The sequence below is a fragment of the Salvia hispanica genome, unplaced genomic scaffold (genome assembly GCF_023119035.1).
Source record: "Salvia hispanica cultivar TCC Black 2014 unplaced genomic scaffold, UniMelb_Shisp_WGS_1.0 HiC_scaffold_1162, whole genome shotgun sequence".
Lineage (NCBI taxonomy): Eukaryota > Viridiplantae > Streptophyta > Magnoliopsida > Lamiales > Lamiaceae > Salvia > Salvia hispanica.
The window spans coordinates 14,915-34,538 of record NW_025951430.1 but is presented as its reverse complement, the minus strand read 5'-3'; the positions used below and the strand labels follow the sequence as shown (position 1 = coordinate 34,538).

Below are 19,624 nucleotides of genomic sequence, written 5' to 3'. Positions count from 1 at the left end.
ACTCCGTCGACGCTCGCTCGTCGCCCGGCAGCCCCTCCGCCTAAGCTAAGTCACCTTCCATTTTCTCCTTTACTCAATTTCTTTAAATTCTAGCAGATTGGTGATTGATGGTATTTCGTATGATCTTGTTGGAGTATTTAAATTCCATGATCCAAATTTTTGAGTGCTCACTGGAATGATCTTTGGCTATGGTATTAAAGTTCTAATTTTTCATTTGGGGCTTTTAGCTCATTGTATAAAGACTTGATGGTTCTTGCTACTGATCCATACTTGATTGTGAGGATCCTATGGAAGTTCTAAGTTCTTGTGCTATCTATATTTGTTGTTCTACGTGATGCAAAGGTTATTGGGTGTTGAGGTTGTTACCTCACTTTGACGAATCCTCTTGGATGGGACTGATGTCCTGCCTCAGAATTTCCTCCTTGCTCCTCCTCCCTTCCTTGCTGTATTCCTTGACTTTATGTGAGTTTGGGGTGTCGATTTTGTGGGGAGGAGAAGGGAGATGAGGCTGCTTATATAGTGCTCTATTCCTTGACTGTTTGTGCTTGAGACTTGGAGGCAAAGGCTACTATTTTGGGGCTGCCAGCTCCATCTCTTTTGAGCTTGATGTTCATGTTATTTTTACTACTTTGGTGTAAGTTTTGGCACACTAGCTTGGCTGACCTCATGGATCTCCGCAAGTTTCCTCTTTTAGTGCCCTCAAATGAGCTCATATTCTTGTCCCAATTGTCTCTTTTCTTAATTGGGAGATTTAGAAATCTTGACTCTATCCAATCCTTAGTCTTGGCAGAGACTTGATTCTCTTAATCCATAATTGTTCACTATTTTCTTGGTTTACTTTTGATTATTGTCTTACTCATGGTACCAGAGGAATAAGGGGTACAACTGCACCCCCAAAATTTTAAACTAACTATATTGAAATCTTGTTTGACATGGTATATGTAATCTAAATGGTTCAGTGGTTGGAGTCTTCAATGGTAAGGCTGAATGCTTTGGTTCGACTCCCATGGCCCACATTTTGCATGCAGATGTTTAATTACTTTTCTTTATGTTTTAATTATTACTACTCTTTATTTAATAATACTATCATTAGATTTAAATCAACTTCCTTTCAATTTTCACATTTTAACCCCTTGATTTTTGTTTTCTGCGCACTTCTTTTATAGTGCACTTTTGTTTCTTATACTCATTTGTATCTCCCCTTATAGCTTTGTTTTTTTTTTAATTTTTTTTTACCTTTTATTGAAGAATATATATTTTAAATATAAACTTTTCCTCAATGCTCATTTATGATCATACATAAAATATGAAAATATATTTGACGTAAAACATGAGAAATAAATTATATAAAAAATGGTAATGATGCATTATATTTGTAATTGAAGTTTTTGCCTAAAATAAGTCAAAAGATTATTTTTAATTAAAAAATACCTTCTGCAAAATTTAAAATAAATTTTTCACTAATCTTTTTTTTATATATGATGACCTTTCTTAAGAAAAAAATTAGAAATAAAGATTTTGTTCAAAGTCAAAATAAAGAGAAGAAAATTGACCTTTCGGATTTTGAAGTTCTATATTGTTATGATAATTTATCGAACCCCCAAACTAAAAATTCTGGATACGCCATTGCATGGTACATGCTCATTCACTAATTGGGTAAGTGGACTTTTTCTTGTAGGTTGTGCCACCTTGGAGCCTTGCAGGCTGCATATTCGAGGGGGAGAGGATGGAGTAATGGAAAGGGAATCTATTCTTGTAGCTCTTTGGTTCATATACCAATTTAGACTATTTCCAAACTTGTTGACTAGAGTAGTAGGATGATAGGTGTGTCTGTTGTCACTCTCACATTTGTAACTTGTAAGCATGTGCTATTTCCATCATTCTTGTATAACTTATTCCTCAAATATTTATCTAATTGAACACATAATTTCCTTGCACTTTATTTCTTCCAACGAAAATACTTAAATCACTCCAAAGTCGAGAATTACAACGACAACTACGATTACACAGCTTCTTAAAGGAAATTAATTAAGCTAATAAATTCGATTTATCTCGAAAGAAGGGAACGGAATTCTGGGGCGTCACACTTATTAAATTAAATAACTCAATATATATAACATTTAGTATATTATTAAATATTTAAATAAAATTGCATTAGTTTATAGTTTAAAATGTTACTCATTTTCCTACTTTCAAGATTTTTATTTCGGTTTGGATTGCCAGAATAGAAATGAGAAAACGTGACGTATTCTGTTTAATATTAAAAAGGTAAATATATTGTTCGATCGTATACATTTTTTGCGTGTCCAAAGTATATATTCAACATTTTTATGTAAATAAAAACAAACATATTTGTTCGAATGGGAAGAAAATTAGTTATCACAACAAACAATTAATGATTTAGTATTGATGGTTTGATTTCAAAGATAGACATTTTTAAGGACATGAAAATGGACAGGCTAATATAGCTTATTAATATCTCGTTTGAGAAAAGGAAATTAATTTTATTTATCTAAACCATAGTCTAAGATTGCATGCGAACTTGGAAATTTGACAAATCAAACTAACCCGTGGCCAGCTGAAAATTAAAATTTGTGGATGCGCTTCAAATTAGATTAATTAATTAGGAGTTTGTCAAATTTTTACAGGTTTATTTAATTTGTTTTAAAGTAAGTAGACCTACCTAGTCTTCTTAAATATTATCATCAATCATCATCATCATCATCATCGAGAAATCTTATTATTTTCATCCAAAACTGTCGTTTTCCTCTAATATTCCACACAAGTTAGTTAGATTATGTCATTTGTTTTTTTCTTATACCTTATTTGTATTATTTATAGCTATAGTTTTAGTTTTTGAGTTTATGCATTATTAAAGTTGAGGAACATACAAGATATGATAAAGTCATATTATTTTTAGCTTCAAGCTTATGAATGAATAAAGTCTAAGTTATAAACTTAAGGTTCCCATTCGATAAACTTTTTCCACCCGTTTTATTCATTGTTGATCACAACTTGCATAAGATTAACGAGGCAAGAGTCCACTATTTTATTCATTGTGGAATTCTAAAGTCCACTATTCAAAATAATAAAAGCAAGGATGTGAATTAATGAGGAAAAAAAAAATAGTATCAATCAACGGGGGAACTGGTTTGAAAACAATTCACCCTGCTTGAGACATTTAAAACTCAATATTTCAAATAAAGTCTAAAATCAATGAAGCAAAATCGACCTTATAAAATTAGAGCACTCCCAATGGTCCGGCGATAACACTCGGCGATTTTTCGCCGAAAATCGCCGAGTTATCGCCGGCCGTTGGGTGTGTTTCGGCGATAATTCGGCCCCCGATTCATCGCCGAATCATCGGCGCCCACTGTAGGCGCGATTCGGCGATTTTTCGGCGTTTTTTTTTTTTTTTTTTTTTTTTTTTTTTTTTTTTTTTTTGAGTTAGGGAGAAACCATTGGAGCAGTTGGCTAAAAGTTGGGGATAAATTTTGGTGCTGATGTGTGACGCTGATGTGGCAGGAGTTAAAGAGAAATAAAAGAGTTTTTAGAGAGAGCATTGGGAGTGCCCTTAGGAGTTTGACATTACCGTTTGGATTGAAGTTTTACTGCATTTCGGAAGCGGTCCCAATTAATCCCTTTTCTGAAATCCCCAATATCCCGCCATTGGGGTTTTAAGCAAAACCCTAAATCCCCAAACCATCACTCGTCCACACTTCCACCATCTGAATCCAATCAACTGCAGGTATGAGTTTCGCGGCGTTCAAGATGATGCATTGGGCAACCGGCATGGAGCACTGCGCCTCGGGTTTCATCACCCATTCCTCCGCAGATTCCACGCCCAAAATCCCTCCGATCACCGCCGACGACATCGACTCGGACTGGACCACCTCCTCCAAGCCTATTGGACCGGTTCCCAACCTCATTACTGCTGCCGCCAACGTTCTTGAAGTTTACATTGTAAGAATTCAGGAAGAGGCTTCTCCGTCCTTAGCTCACAAAGCTGCTGCCGAGCCCAAGGGTGGTGGAGCCGTCTTAGCTGGTATTTCCGGTGCCTCACTTGAGCTCGTTTGCCATTATAGGTTTCTTCTTTTCCTATTTCTAGTATTTACTTGAATTATGCCTTTTCTTTTGTCGTAAATAATTCAGCTGTGCAATGTTGAAAAGCTTTGTCGCACTTTTTTGCTAGGAGGATGCTCCAGGAAAATACTGTATTGCAGGGCATGTTGTATTGAGAAATTGTCCTCTTGATTTTAGTTTTCATCTTGGTTTGATGGCTTGCATAGCTATACTTTGTTTTTAATTAGTTAATATTATATGTGTTCAAATTGATGATTGGAGGAATTAGTTGAAATTTGTTGGAAATGTTTGAATGTTCGTAGGTAAAATTGAGAAATTTTTGTTTCCAACAATGTTACTAGCTCTCCCACTCTGCATGATAGAGTCTTAATATGAAGCTAATTTATCAAATACAACAAATGTACCATCATGATTACTTACTTTGTGTTCTATTACTTATTGTCTTTCACATTGTTTAAGATTGTATTAAGAAAGTAGTGGTTGTAGTTGAGCTTACATAACATCATCATCATTATCATACAATATGTAGCTATTTACTGGAGTAAATTTTGTTAATATTAGTAATGATTTTTTTGTTGCACCCACAATTTTTAAGAATGAGCGTCAGTTTCCTCGAGTAATTTGTTACAATGGAAAAACAATATTATTTGTTATTTCAGATGCTAATTCGATTTTGTTTAATGCCGTGTAGGTTGCATGGTAATGTGGAGTCATTGGGGGTGCTACCAAATGGAGCTACTGATGGTGGAAAGAGGAGAGACTCTATTATATTGACTTTTCGAGATGCAAAAATATCAGTTTTAGAGTTTGATGAATCAATATATGGGCTACGAACCAGGTGTGATGTAATCTTATTATTGCAAATTCCTATCCCACAGTTTGAAGGAACACAACACATTCTATGGTGCTATTGGTGGCACTCATATAGTCATATGCATATATAAGTAGCTCTTTACATTATTTGTGACAGGAAAAATAGGTCTTTGATATATTTTTATTTATATTGTTGCTATATTTCTTCAACATGAACTTGTGAACTCTAACCGCCTACAAGTTGAAATCCTGAGATACATAACAAACCTGAAGCTCTGGAGAGTAATTTCTGATTGTAAGTTGCAAATAGAATGAATGTCTGTTGTTACTAGTATGCCTCAACACGAACTATCATGAGAATGCAGTTTGGTGGTAATTTACTTATAGACACTTTTACTTCTTCTCGTCCAGTTCCATGCATTGTTTTGAGGGTTCTGACTGGATTCACTTGAGAAGAGGCAGAGAATTTTTCCCAAGAGGCCCACTAGTGAAAGTTGATCCATTGGGGAGGTGTGCTGCGGTGCTTGCATATGGATTACAAATGATAGTCCTCAAAGCAGCTGAGGTTTTGTAATTGATCTGTCTTTACTCTGTTACAGTTCTTTTGATATGAATATTTTGATTAATAGGAACACGGTATATATTTCTATTGCTACTACCAGATATTTATATTGTATAATGAACTATTTCGAATGTTGGGGATGATGAATGTTTGAGCCATGTGGATTATGCTGCTTTCAAGTAGTAACTTCTTATATCGTTTTTTTATTAAATTGTAAATTCAATTGTTGTACGTGATGTTAGGCTAGCACTGGTTTAACTGCACCTGCAGAGGACAGTACTTTCAGGGCAGCTGCTGCATCTCGAATTGAATCATCGTATATTGTTGGCTTACGAGATCTTGATATGAAGCATGTTAAAGATTTCATCTTCATCCATGGTAAGTATTCTCATCCATGGTAAGGATTCTGATTTGGTTTTCTGGCATCCCTTTTTAATAAAGGGTGGTTCAGAAAATCCAATATGGCTAAGTATATATTCTCAAATATTTGTGTATGCTTTTTGTTGCTATAGATTTCCTAATCATTGTAATTTCCTTACCCATACTTCACTGGAAAATTTTGATTGTATACCTCAGAATAGTCAATAAAAGGCATGCACCAGAACCAGATTGAGAATCAGCACTTTCTTATGGGCTACAGCACAAAAATTTCCTTTCTTATAACTGCCGATGTTTAATTGCTGATTTTAAAAAGGGCCTATAATGATTTTTTTTTTCTGTTCTGTATTTTTAATTGGGTGCTAATCTGATCTTTATCTTTCCAAGTTATAGGTTTCCCAATATATACTTGGTTTGATAGCTTTGATTTCTAAAATGACTGCATTATTCAATTCTATCAAGTGTGGTTTTCTAAAAGGCATACTGGCTATTACTTGTTTGGTTCTATTGACTTTCTCATCATTGCCGCTCCTTTTATCTCAAGTTTAAGTTGAGCTTATTGGTTGCAGGGCAAAAAAACTAGTTTGGGAAGTCTTACGACATAGATCTTTTCTGTATATTTTCTTTGAGTAGGTGGAATTGTCAAAATCTTCTCTAATCTGGATAATTTGATGCTAGTGATAAAAAAAAATCTGTTTTATTTAAAATTTTTAAGTTATAATTTAATGTGGTTGTGGATTAAATTAAGTGAGAGTGCAGTCTATAGACAACTCCAACTCAGTGAGACACTCTTGACCGCCAGCAACTTTCGTGGTAATCAATTTATAATAAATGATTAAATTCTCAATTCAACTTCATAATTTTTTGGGTACACCAAAGGCCTCTAATAAGAGGACTCTTCTGATTTGCTGTGAAGTAGTCTTACTTGTAGCCATTGCTTGGTCTAGCCAGTGGTTCTACATAATCTTTTGTTTTTTGCTTTTAGGTCCTTACTATCCTGATTATATTTCTCTAAGATTCAGGCAACTAATTTGTGATCTGTTCGTATATCTTTTCTCAGCAACTTCATTTCATTATGAACCTCAGCCAATTCCCAGCCACTCCTTTTTTTGAATGATTAAAAGCTATTTTTCAGGTTATATTGAGCCTGTTGTGGTAATTCTTCATGAACATGAGCTTACATGGGCGGTCGGGTTGCTTGGAAACATCACACTTGTATGGTTTCAGCACTCAGCGTCAATACAACATTAAAGCAGCATCCGCTCATATGGTCAGCCATGGTCAGTGTTTAAAATATGATCCTCTTATTTTACTTATAGGGTCTCATGTAATTGTTCCAACTATATAAGATGGTCAGGATCATAGTTTTCTCGGGACGGCAATAATCAGCTGCCATGCGTTTTAAGGTTATGGGATATTTTTTAAAAGTTAGTTACATCTAATTTGTTGTAAATTGACCTTAATACCCTTGTTGGCGTTTTTGTTGATCGTGTTGACATTTGGGATTGATGATCTAGGCCCTTAATTTGAATATCTAATGGCTTTTATGTAGTTGTAGTTAACAATTAAGTGTTGATTTAACAATATAACACTCCATTCGGTTGGCAAATATCTAAAAAAAAAATAGGATTTATATACAAATTGCAAGTTTCAAGGAATAAAAGTTATCCTAATTTTAATTGCTTCTTAATTAGTTGACCAAATTAAACAAACCAAACTTGCTTCAAAATTAATTCACTATTAATTTCATAGTATAAGGAATGTTTGGTTCAAATCCGAACCACCTCTTACGAGCTGAACTTGAGCAAGTGAACTACTTATATATGTCTAGTTTTGATTCATAGTATCGATTAAGCGCCAATTTTGTCCCAAAATAGGACTAATAAGACTTAAAACAAAGAAAACCCGATAAAAAAATTGTCAAAAAACCAACAATTTTTGAACCAAAACTGACGTTATTTGTAATAATTGTTACCAATAATTAATCTACCCCAAAACATACTTTAAAAATCTTCTTCTTCTTACAATTAAATGGCAGTCGTTCCCTCCAAAAATGCACAAAAGCGTGGGACGCCTCGTGGCTTGGCGTGGCGGGCGTGGTAGCTCCGATCCTCCTAAACGACGGCATTGTCGACAAGCTCTGAAGCGGCGGCGAGAGGGTGGCAGGTGGAGAAGCCGTGCGACGAGATATACGTTGTCGGAGAAGGTGAAACCCTGCACACCATCAGCGACAAGTGCTCCGATCCTTACATAGTCGAGAGGAACCCGCATATTCACGACCTCGACGATGTTTTCCCCGGCCTCGTCATCAGGATTCTACCTCTCGTGATTCCATCTTAAAACCAATTGACAATAAGCACAACATCTCGAACTCATAAACTACTCACATGTCGCTGTCAAACAAGAAGCATAATCACAATTATGAAAACCTTTTCATCAAACAAATGCAAATTTACATTAAACATCTGTATACAAGGCCACCATGGTTGAGAGCTCATACACATCAGTTCAAGAAGAATTTATAAATATGGACAAGGTTTTTTTTTTTTTTTTTTTTTTTTTTTTTTGTCATGGATGAGAGACTAGAATTTGTCCAATAATAAATAAGAAATGAATTTTAGAAAGTGGCCGGGAGCCGGTAAGGATCGTGTATTCACTCAACCTCTGCCATCAACGTCAAAACCAGCTCCTGTCCAATCAGGTGCTGCATGCTTCGGCCCTTAGGTACTGCTCCTAATCCACTTCCTCTTCCTTTATTTGAAATTCTCTTCTTCCGTCTTCCTCGCTGTCGCTAGAAGGCTGCTGGTTTTGCTCAGTTACCGCGGAGTTCTCTGCTTTAACTTCAGTAGATATGGTTCCCGTAGCTCCAGAGGGTGGTTCCCCGGCAGACGAAACTTCAACTGTACTACTATGTGGCAGTCTTTGATTTCCCGCCTACGCGTTGTAAATAGTCAAATCTTGTCAAGATTTCTCAACTAAATTCAGTTTATGTTAGTAGGCAAGAAAATGTGATATCTAATGGGGTATAATGATTTAGGGAGGTAACTCGTATTTGTTTACTTGGAAGACGCAACCATTGGGGAGAGAACAAAAGCATTAAGCATAGAGAAACGAATAAACTAAGTGCATATGCATACTCCAAGATGAAGGTCTGAGTGAATCATACTGAGGCGTATGTGTATTGGAAGATCTGCTCGGGTTCAGAGACTCCATTCGGCGCTTCAGTTCCTCCAGTCGAGCAAGTTGGCTGTTGCTACTTTCCTGGACCTGCAAGAGCATAAGATTTGAGATGAGATAAAAGTACTCGAATAAGTTAACTGGCAATGTTACCATCAAGAATCGATTACCAAATTATTTAGATCGTCACAAAGCTTCTGTTTGCTTGCTTCCTCATCCTGCACGTCTTTTGCTGCTGCTTCCCAGGCCTAGCGATAGGAACAGTGTTTATCAGAGAGTACGGAGAAAAGTAGAAGTACAAATTCTGCAGCTTAAGAAAAAAGCACATATAATGAGGTTAAACTGAGTTAAGCTGACTACGATCAGCTCCTTAATGGAAAGAAGCATACCTTTTTAGCTTGTTCTTCTTTCATCTTAGCCAATCGAATTCTCTCTGTTGACATTTCTATTTTCTTCCTTAGGTGTTCAAGTGCTATTAGAGTAGGACAAGAACACGTTATACTCTACAGAAGACACAAAATTATTCTTAGGAATTGCTGGAAAATGCATACCAGCTTTCTTTGGACCAGCTGTAAGCTTCATTTCCATCGAGAGGTTGGCAAGTTCTCGTTCGACATCACGAATCTTAGAATAGTTTTCTTCAATATACCTGAGTGGACATATAATATATTATTCACACATGATAAGTTGATATGGATATTAGCATGATGAGGCGACTGAGATAGGAAATGGTAATGCTAAACGAGGAATCTGTTTGGGGTGAAAGGAAATACATAATCTGTAAATCTAATAACCCCCAATGGTAACTCAATTACAACCAAGAACTGAATCATTATTGCTATGGTTTCGTTATATAATCCAACTTAGTCATTCGACTTAAACTCAAGAACTTCCTAAGCATCACACCTTTTCACAGTCACCAAAATTTCTACGAAACACCAGGATCACAAATGCACCTGAACATTACATGGCGTGAAAGCATATCAACAACTCCACTACTGATTTGAAGGCAAATAAATTATGCTATACTGGAATATCAACACTACGTTTCAAGAAATACTTGTGGTTGGCCAAGACTCATCAGATTGTATATTATTGATAGAAAAACATTAGTACAATGGTTCCATTGTCTAATCAAAATCTGGCATTTGAATTAAGCTCAAGAACTTGAGTCCATGAATCACCCATTAGTCTAAGCCTCACCTTTTCACAATCACCAAAATTTTCTAAGAAACATTAAGATCATGAATGCAACTGAATATCAATAGCTCCAATACTGATTTGAACACAAAATAAACTATGCTAAACCGGAAAATCTCATCACACACTCTCTGTTGAACACTACATCAACAGAATGTACATTAATCTAAATCCTAAGATAAAACACAAACTCCAATAACATAAATTCACATCAAATCAGTAAATATAAAGAGAAATTAGTCGAATGATGAGAAGCAAGCTTACGCACTTCCTCAACTGAAGCTGCTCTTCCTCAATGATCTGAAACCCGAAATTGAAAACAAGATGAGCAATCAAAATAGTGTTTTCGTGATTCGTGAGATCTAAACGACGCTATACCTTCTCGGTGTAAGCTATGACTGGAGATTCTCGGGCCAGGCCGTCCGGCCCGATCTCGATTGGAGCCGCATTGCTGTTCGGGCTTGGGTTCTGATTCGTCGACATGTCAAACAAATCTCAGCAATTCAACGCCCAATTTTCCTCTCGAAATCGAGCTTAATTACTCAAGAAATGGAGTGTTTTGTGGTGAAGTGATTTGGGCGCACGTTTATTTTTGGCAACGCTAAATTAGTGCTCAATTCTTGTTTAGAAATATTAGAGAGAGGAATATATACATTCAGTTAGTCCTCAAACATTAACTGACAAGTTTCAAAGTTTTCAACTTTGAACTGTATTTGAATCGATGTATAATGTGAATCTTCTAGATTGAAGACTATGAACTTGCTTGACTTGTTTTTGTAAATAAATCCAACGAACAAACAAGATAAATCAAGAAATGGAACAAGAAAAATGGATAAAAGGATAGAGGATGGATTAGTGTTATGATTTAGGTGAAGAAACAGAAAGAAATCAAAGCGCTTTCACGTAAACACAATGGCCCACAATGCTAATACAGAACTAGCAAGATACCTTTACAATCAACCTAGCGCAAAAGATCGAATGCAACCCGAAGGGAATTTGATAAGTCTTGAAAAGATGAAGAGGGTGAGTCTCTCAAATATGGAGAAATATTCTTACAAATATTAAAGTGAGAATGAAAGCCTCTAAAAGAGTATTTATACTAAAACAAAAGTAATAGGGAAAATAGTCTTTAAAATCTTTAAAAAATGGCATTTTCGGGCAAAACGCCGGCCGGCGTTTTGGGTCTGCCGGCGTTTTCTGTGTAGGGCATTTTTGAGCTCTCGCGACTTTCGTCAAACGCCATAACTTCCTCATCCGAGCTCAGATTGAGGCGTGTAAGGTACTCACGCTGAAGCTCTTTTGACGATGAAGATAATGGTGGTCTTAGAACAGCATTTGGACATCATTTTGATAGGCAAATTCTGGTTTGAGTCAGACCTTCGAATCGGCGGCTCCTTGTCATATCTCCACCTACTTTTCGGACCAGTCAACGAGCGCCGATGTCGTTGCGTCACATGATTGTGAATACCGGATTCACATCAATGTACTTCTCCCTTCATTAAATTTTTAATGTGAGTATATAAAAAGAGGAAAATTCAATTGAGCTCATGTATAGAGTAAATTCTCAATTCTAAAATTGATTAGGAAAAAAATAGTACTCCTTGAAATGTTAAAAGGTAATCTTTTGACTAATCATAAGCCACAGAGATTCATTCGATTACCATTTACCACTAACTAAAAATTTTATCTTTGAGTGTGTTTCTATGAAATTTTATATTTCATGGCCACAACCGTCAATATAGGACAAATAGCAATACAATGTTCAAAAACACCATTCTCAAACGAATATTCGCTTTAAATAGTAGTAGTAAATGAGATTATATGAATCAAATTATGAAAAACCAAATTTAAAACAAGAGATATTTATAATCAAGTTGATAGAAATGAAGAACACACTTAGCAGTCTAACGTACACGTGGCACGCCCACAATACCTCTCTAGATTTGCGAACCACATTCAGTCCATAATTTAAAAGCCTCAACTTCACTCACGTCTCACAGACACAAAGAAAAAGACAGAAAAAGTGAGCAAATTGCTCAATAGAAAGAAGAGATTTTTAAGCTTGTTTCTTTCATCGCCGTGGGATATGGCTTTGAACTCCATAGCTTCAAGGCCCACATCTTCTTTGCTATCAAGAAAATTGAGGAATTCTAATGGAAACGATTCAGCTCTAGATCATTTGGCCAAATCTCTTTCTTTCTTCAATCCCACTCCACTTTTCTCTAACATTTCTTTCAGGAATGCTTCACCATCACCACTTTTGTCTGCCTCGGTCAGGGCTTCCTCTTCATCAACTTCTCCTTCAGCCACTGTTGCTAACTCCCAAGAACTCAAGGTTCCATTTTTATTGCAAAAGGGTTTAGGGAGGGGAGAGAGAGAGAGAGAGAGAGAGAGAGAGGAGAAGAGGAGAGTATCGAAGTGGGTGCTGAGATATTACCTTGATTTGATTGATTGGTTGATTGATTTCAGATTAAGAGTGTGCCAACGCAGCCAATTGAGGGGCAGAAGACTGGCACAAGTGGTCTTCGGAAAAAGGTGTGATCTTTGTGCTACATTGCCAATCATGTTCGGTGATAATTGGATTTGATTTTTTGCTGCTGTTAGGTGAAAGAGTTTATGCGAGAAAATTATCTTGCCAACTGGATTCAGGTCTGGCAGTTTGAATACTGAAGTAGTGATACTTTGCTTATGCTATGTGTTTGCTTCTAATGAGGGATTTGTGTGTGATTGAAGGCACTATTTGATTCATTGCCACCAGAGGATTACAAAAATGGAGTCTTGGTTTTGGGTGGTGATGGTAGATACTTTAACAAGGAGGCCGCACAGGTCTTCAAATTTAAGATTGATTGACATTTCAATGGATCTATCTTGTTCCAAATGCTGACAGAGCAACATTTGAAACACAGATAATCATCAAAATTGCTGCTGGCAATGGTGTTGGAAAAATCTTGGTTGGCAGGCTAGTTTTCCTTTTTGCTATCTTGTGAATTTCCAATATTTATGTTTTCTAAAAGACCATGTAATAACCTTTTTAAGGTATTTTTCACTATCTCAAATGCAGCTGTTTGCTTATGTAGTAAAAAATATGTTTAATTTTTTATCATTTAGACTATGGCTCTATTGGAACTCTTTTGATTAGCTTCCTCTTCTGTATCATTAAGATTATGTGTTTATGACAAGAACTACTGTTGGTGGCAATGAATAGGGGTTGAATTTTGTAACTGCAGGGATGGTATACTATCCACACCAGCTGTATCTGCTGTAATAAGGAAGAGAGAGGCAAGAATCACTCATCTCTGTCTGCGTAGTGTGTGCTTTTCCCTTTATATGCTGTAACTTGCACAACTTGTATTAGTTCCACTTCCTTTGTTTATAAAGGCCAATGGTGGATTTATAATGAGTGCAAGCCACAACCCTGGTGGTCCTGAATATGATTGGGGTATCAAGGTATATTTTGATCTTAGTAATTCGGCACGAGCCTTGTTTGTACTTTTGCCTATATCTTTTCTGTAGCCAGTGGCTTTTGCTCATGTGTCTCTCTTGAACCCTGCATCATCATGTTCTACTAATTCGTAATATTCTCTTGGTTCCTACTTCTGCAGTTCAATTACAGCAGTGGCCAACCTGCACCTGAATCGATTACTGATAAGATCTACGGAAACACTCTTTCTGTATGTCTCTGGTGCTTTAGCTTTTCTTATGTAGAGCTGTTTCACTGTGAGGCTTTTTATTGGGAGGACCATTCTTTATAAAGAGGAATATTCTAGTTCAAGACTACAAGTTTAAGAAACAGAATTCTAGGTCAAGCTCTCAAAATTCACAAAGAATCGTCCTTTATTGATGAAACTGATATTCAAACTGTGCATGACTAGCAAGCTTATTTTCCTTCTTTCACCCCAATGATCAAATCCTCGATGACTTTCAGGCTACTACTGAAAAACATTCTGTTAAAGGAGGCTTTTAGTTACATACATATATTTGATAAATGTTGCTGAACGATTTGGTTCAATGTAATCTTTAGCAAGCATTCTTGGATTCAGTCAAACAATTGATAAGTTTGCCACTTCTATTTGACTTGCCTTAGTGTTCTGCAGATCTCTGAAATAAAAGTAGCCGACATTCCCGACATTAATCTCTCACAGCTTGGTGTAACAAACTGTGGACCTTTTAGTGTAGAGGTAGTCGATCCAGTAGCTGACTATTTGGAGCTTTTGGAGGTGAGCAGTCTGAATTTCAAGTTCTCCTTGAACAACTGTATCTTTATTGCATCGAGCCATTGACATTTGTTCTTTATTACATCTATTTGATATAATAATTGAAAGTTTTTATACAATTCGGATTATTTTTGGTAGTGGATACTGTTTCTAGTTCATGATCTAGCATACAGAATGGAACTTCATTTTCAACTCTGGGAGAATATTTATGAAACCATTATATTTACTTCTCTTTGATGGGAGTTCATGTTTCAACTTATTTTGCAGCAAGTATTTGATTTTTCACTTATCAGGAGCCTTATATCACGGTCAGATTTCAGGTATTGAGTACCTTGCCTCACGATTCTGATGTTTTGCTGCTGCTTCCTTTACTATTTTGTATCTTTTCTTGATGCGTTGTTTTAAACTTGTTTCAAATCTTCTCGTTCTACTCTTTTCAGGTTCACATTTGATGCTATGCATGCCGTCACGGGTGCTTATGCCAAACCAATTTTTGTGGACAAACTGGGAGCTAGCATTGTATGTTAGCTTCATTTTTGTCATGGTCAAAATTAACGAACAATGCTAGTTGGTTCCATATCAAATTACCTCTTTTTGTACAGGATTCCATTTTAAACGGGGTGCCTCTAGAAGATTTTGGACATGGCCATCCAGATCCTAATCTCACGTAAGAAGTATGCATTCAGAAAAGCTCGCATGATTCCAAAATGCTGGTTTTAATTTGTTGATCTGGAATAGATATGCCAAGGAATTGGTTGACATAATGTATGCGGAACATGGTCCCGATTTTGGCGCTGCAAGTGATGGTACGTGTTTAGTGAATTTTAAGAGCAGCATGGCTTCTATTTCTATAAAATTGATTCGCTAAAACGCATAATATAAAGGAAAAGCAACAGAAATAACTGAGCCTACCCTTATCAATATCATACTTTGTTTTCCAGGAGATGGTGACAGAAACATGATTCTTGGAAGCAGATTTTTCGTGACTCCTTCCGATTCTGTTGCTATTATTGCTGCCAACGCAGAAAAGGCCATTCCATACTTCAAAACTGGCCCAAAGGTTTGAAAAGCATGAAGATTCTCCTCCCAATATTTCTCTTCAAAGAGTTTATACATCCTCAGCTTATGTATTTTCACAGGGTTTGGCTCGATCCATGCCGACCAGTGGTGCTCTGGATCGTGTAGCAGAGAAGTTAAAACTTCCATTCTATGAGGTTTGGTACTCTACAACTCCTTGTAACGAGTTTTAGCCAATTTATCGGGTACGGATGTACTTTCTGCAGTCAGTCTTATCTTATAAACAAACTTCACTTTAGGTTCCCACTGGTTGGAAGTTTTTCGGAAACCTAATGGATGCAGGGAAATTGTCAATCTGTGGAGAAGAAAGTTTTGGAACTGGTTCCGACCACATCCGAGAGAAAGATGGTATCTGGTACGTGTATATCAATTCACTCATAAGGAAATCTCATGGTTGATCACCTTATCTAATTTTCAGAGATGATTAAGTTGATAAACCGAATATTGCTTATTGACAGGGCTGTTTTAGCTTGGTTGTCAATAATTGCTTTTAGAAATAAGGACAAGAAACCAGGGGAGAAGTTGGTTTCTGTGTCGGATGTTGTTTCTGAGCATTGGGCTACTTATGGGAGGAACTTCTTCTCTCGATATGACTACGAGGCAAGCCTTATACTCTGCTATTTTGTTATTACTCCTTCTAATGGATGCAATTTGCTGCAACTCAAATACCTCGTTCCTTGTGCAATAGGAATGTGAGTCTGAAGGGGCTAATAAAATGATAGATTATCTTAGAGACTTAATTTCCAAAGGCAAAACCGGTGATGCATATGGTAAATCTCGATCAGTACCTAGTTGATTAAGGAGTTTGTTATTTAGCTAAAAGAGCTATGTTTATTGCAGGAGACTACAAACTGCAGTTTGCAGATGACTTCACCTACACTGATCCTGTAAGTTGAGCCTTCCCCAAAATTGACTCTAACCTTAATTTTGCGACAAAGAAATATATTGGTAACATGACCTTGTCGTACTTGCACAGGTAGATGCCAGCGTAGTTACCAAGCAAGGTGTCCGTTTTGTGTTCACTGATGGATCCAGGATTATATTTAGGCTATCGGTAAGTGCCTCCTTTGATCGTGTCCTGAACAAAGCCCCTCTGTTACAGTTTTCTACATGTCAACTTCAATTTTCAGCTTCCATACTAATGTTATGGAGCATAGGGTACCGGTCTGCTGGTGCAACTGTTCGTATATATATCGAACAATTTGAGCCAGATGCATCTAAACACGACGTGATGCACAAATAGCATTGAAGCCATTGATAGGTTCGATTCTTGTTATTTGTTACATCTTTTTGTTTTTTTTCAGAGTTTCTAATTGTATGTGTGATTATACGTGCTAGATCTGGCTTTATCTACTTCAAAGCTGAAGGAGTTCACCGGAAGGGAGGAGCCAACAGTCATCACTTGAGGTTGAGCATTCATCCTCCTGAATGCTTGATTTATACATTCGTTTGTTTAGTTTGTTTTTTTTGTTCTACTATAAATAATAAGCATCCTTGTGTAGACATGTTGATGTAAAACCATATTTCTCTTAGCATAGATATTCAAATCATAATTTATTTTATCTGGGAGTAACAGAATGCATGATTTACCCTTGCCATGTTCTGTATATACTCGCTCAAAGTAAATGTCATCTCTTTCGTTTAGCATAGTTGAGGCCATGTGGTGTGATTGAGAAGCTGGACTACAAGATTAGTAGTATTCATTGAGGCCTCTACTAAGACTGTGGGCAATTATCATATTCGCATGTCCCATAAAAATGTGCTCATTTCTTTTTTAGAAACTAGTAACTTTTATACTATGGATGATCTACAACCACTATCCTTTACCAGCAACACCCAAAATAAACTCCATCTAATATAGGATAGAGGGAGCATACCATAGGCTACAATTAGATGAATGCATTGTTGATGGAGTATACAAGACTATTGGTTGTGGACGGAGGGAATAAAACTTATACTATTGTTTTAGTATAGACTGTAGTCTGATTACAAGTGATGAGTGGTTAAAATGAGAATTTGAGGAAGGAAACAACATCAATTAAGGATCAAAGCGAGGAAATGCGTAGAGAGGGAGACCTTTGTCCATATGAAGAGTGAACATAGTTCTGTAAGTTGCATTCGTACTCTCCTCCACAAGCTTGAATCTCATGAACATCACAAGAGTTGCTGCAATAATCTTCATTTGCCTATATGCAAATTCCTTCCCCAGGCATATCCTAGGCCCACCCTGATAAAATTAATTCATCAGATTGATTACATATGAAAAGAAGACAAAATAAAATCAAATGGGGTTATGGAAACAGAGCTAATAACCTGAAAGGCAGTGAATTTGAAAGGGCTTTCACCCTGAAAAGTGCAGTCTTTGAGCCATCTCTCGGGCCGAAATTCCCCAGCATCTTCTCCCCATATGTATGGCATTCTCCCCATTGCATACGGCATGTAGCTTATACCGTCACCTTTCTTTATTCTGTGGCCATCCGGGAGAATATCGTCTTCGTCTGCACACTTACCATCCTGCAAACTCCATTAAGAATGCCGTTTTTAGCCTAGTTCCATACCGTTACAGAGAGTTTTACTTCTGCAATTTTTACAGCTATAGAGCAGATAGAAGAGTTTTACCACAGGGACTGCAGGATATAGCCTGAGAGTCTCTGTAAGAGCTGCGTGTAGATACTGCATCCTATCGAGAGCTGCCTCGGTCAACCCGAGTACGAATTCATCAGTGGATGAGTCATCTCCCACCTCTGTAGCTAACTTCACATCTTGTACCACCTTTTCTTGAATCGGAGGATGCTTGCATAACATGTAGAAGAACCAAGCAAGAGTGTTTGCAGTCGTGTCCTTCCCCGAAGATAAAACTGAGAATTATGTCTCTAAATACTCATCGGTCATGTTTTTTGCATCCTTTTCACTTTCAATTAGAAACCTCGACAGAATGTCCTCTTTAGCACCATGCAAATGGCATAAATTTGATCAAGAAACCACGAGATTCGGTTTTATTCAGTACGGACTGACCTGTTCGTTCCTCGCCTGCTCCCTCTTGTGGCAGATCAACTTGTAAACAAAAATGTCAATGACTTTGATGTTCTCCTTGAGATTTCTTTCCAGACCAATGTTAAGAAACCTTTTCACTTTCCAGAATACATCAACGTATCTCCAATATACAATGGCATTGGATTCATCAAAGGCTTTGATTAATTTATTACTGATTTCATCTGATTCAGATAGGGTGTTGAGGTCAACCCCAAATCCCACCTTAAACATTGTATCCATAGCTGATTTCATTAGCATATCCTGTAAATAAGATCTCAGCTTTATTACTATATGAGGTAATTAGCTCATAAATTGACATTTATGTTAGAGAAATGATGGGTGAATTATGAAACCTGTAAATCCATCTCTTTACTAGCCAGTGCTTCAACATAAACCTTGGAAGCTAGTTTAGCAGCATTAGATTGAAAAACCGAGCAGCTGAAGTCTCTGAGGATTTTGGCTGAGAACTCATAGCTAGCAAGCTTTCTTTGGTGGCGCCATTTCTTCCCGTCTACTGAAAAAATCCCTTCACCGAAAAGATCTTTCATTACACTGCGATTGTAGTCTCCCTGCACAAAACACACAAGGTTGTTGAAACTCAAATTCAATTAGAACTCTGATTTAAATTTACTACACCTTGCCATAGTTAGGAAAGTTGGTTCTCAGGATGTATTCAACATTTGACGGATCAGCAGTGTATACGTGACTGTGCGAGTTGGTGATCAGACGGTATGTTTGGTACTTTAAGGCAAGTTTGATCTGGTAATCAAAAGTGTGCGGAAGTGTATGAGTTGATTTATCATTGATCCAGCCACAGGTGGTCGATGAGAGGACGCTATCAGTTCTCTGACATAAGTGACGAGTGAGAACGCGATAAAACCTGCCACAACGTAGAGTGGAAAAACCAGAAGATTCAGTAGGTAGGATCTTGTGGCAAGAGAACCAAACAGGAGAAAGAGCAAAGCGAGAACGAAGACAGGGATGCCCATCTCAACGCAATTTCCTAAAACTCGTATGATTAGACGATAGATTTCGAGAATCTTGATGGAGCCTATATACAACATATAATGCCTTCCCAAATACCTTT

General features: G+C 37.0%; 3 protein-coding genes, 1 long non-coding RNA gene and 1 pseudogene across 4 annotated transcripts; 3 read left to right on the top strand and 2 right to left on the bottom strand.

Moving 5' to 3' along the window:
* Positions 1-6: 6 nt before the first annotated feature.
* Positions 7-1,937, top strand: LOC125198007. The gene is made up of 2 exons (XR_007172336.1): positions 7-977; positions 1,679-1,937. It is a non-coding gene; the product is annotated as an uncharacterized LOC125198007 (long non-coding RNA).
* Positions 1,938-3,639: 1,702 nt separating this feature from the next.
* On the top strand, positions 3,640-8,176 carry LOC125198011 (cleavage and polyadenylation specificity factor subunit 1-like). The gene is made up of 6 exons (XM_048096479.1): positions 3,640-4,085; positions 4,775-4,921; positions 5,308-5,461; positions 5,701-5,836; positions 6,972-7,056; positions 7,975-8,176. Exons 1-6 carry the CDS (start codon positions 3,751-3,753, stop codon positions 8,174-8,176), a joined length of 1,059 nt encoding a protein of 352 aa, XP_047952436.1. The 5' UTR covers positions 3,640-3,750.
* LOC125198010 lies at positions 7,772-10,891 on the bottom strand. Its single transcript, XM_048096478.1, has 8 exons — positions 10,592-10,891; positions 10,482-10,513; positions 9,565-9,662; positions 9,403-9,485; positions 9,184-9,261; positions 8,974-9,103; positions 8,499-8,540; positions 7,772-8,229 (listed from the first exon to the last, which is right to left on the bottom strand). Exons 1-8 carry the CDS (start codon positions 10,694-10,696, stop codon positions 8,216-8,218), a joined length of 582 nt encoding a protein of 193 aa, XP_047952435.1. The 5' UTR covers positions 10,697-10,891; the 3' UTR covers positions 7,772-8,215.
* A 1,408-nt stretch (positions 10,892-12,299) lies between these two features.
* LOC125198012 (phosphoglucomutase, chloroplastic-like) lies at positions 12,300-17,066 on the top strand. Its single transcript, XM_048096480.1, is given in 23 exon segments — positions 12,300-12,548; positions 12,683-12,748; positions 12,818-12,862; positions 12,947-13,039; positions 13,120-13,172; positions 13,441-13,492; positions 13,592-13,660; positions 13,816-13,884; positions 14,308-14,430; positions 14,695-14,747; positions 14,868-14,946; positions 15,030-15,094; positions 15,166-15,233; positions 15,369-15,487; positions 15,567-15,641; positions 15,744-15,859; positions 15,963-16,104; positions 16,193-16,274; positions 16,345-16,391; positions 16,481-16,565; positions 16,668-16,730; positions 16,733-16,765; positions 16,843-17,066. Coding segments are annotated over 23 exon segments (1,914 nt in total). The 3' UTR covers positions 16,911-17,066.
* Positions 17,067-17,542: 476 nt separating this feature from the next.
* On the bottom strand, positions 17,543-19,526 carry LOC125198009 (annotated as a pseudogene).
* Between the last annotated feature and the right edge of the window lie 98 nt (positions 19,527-19,624).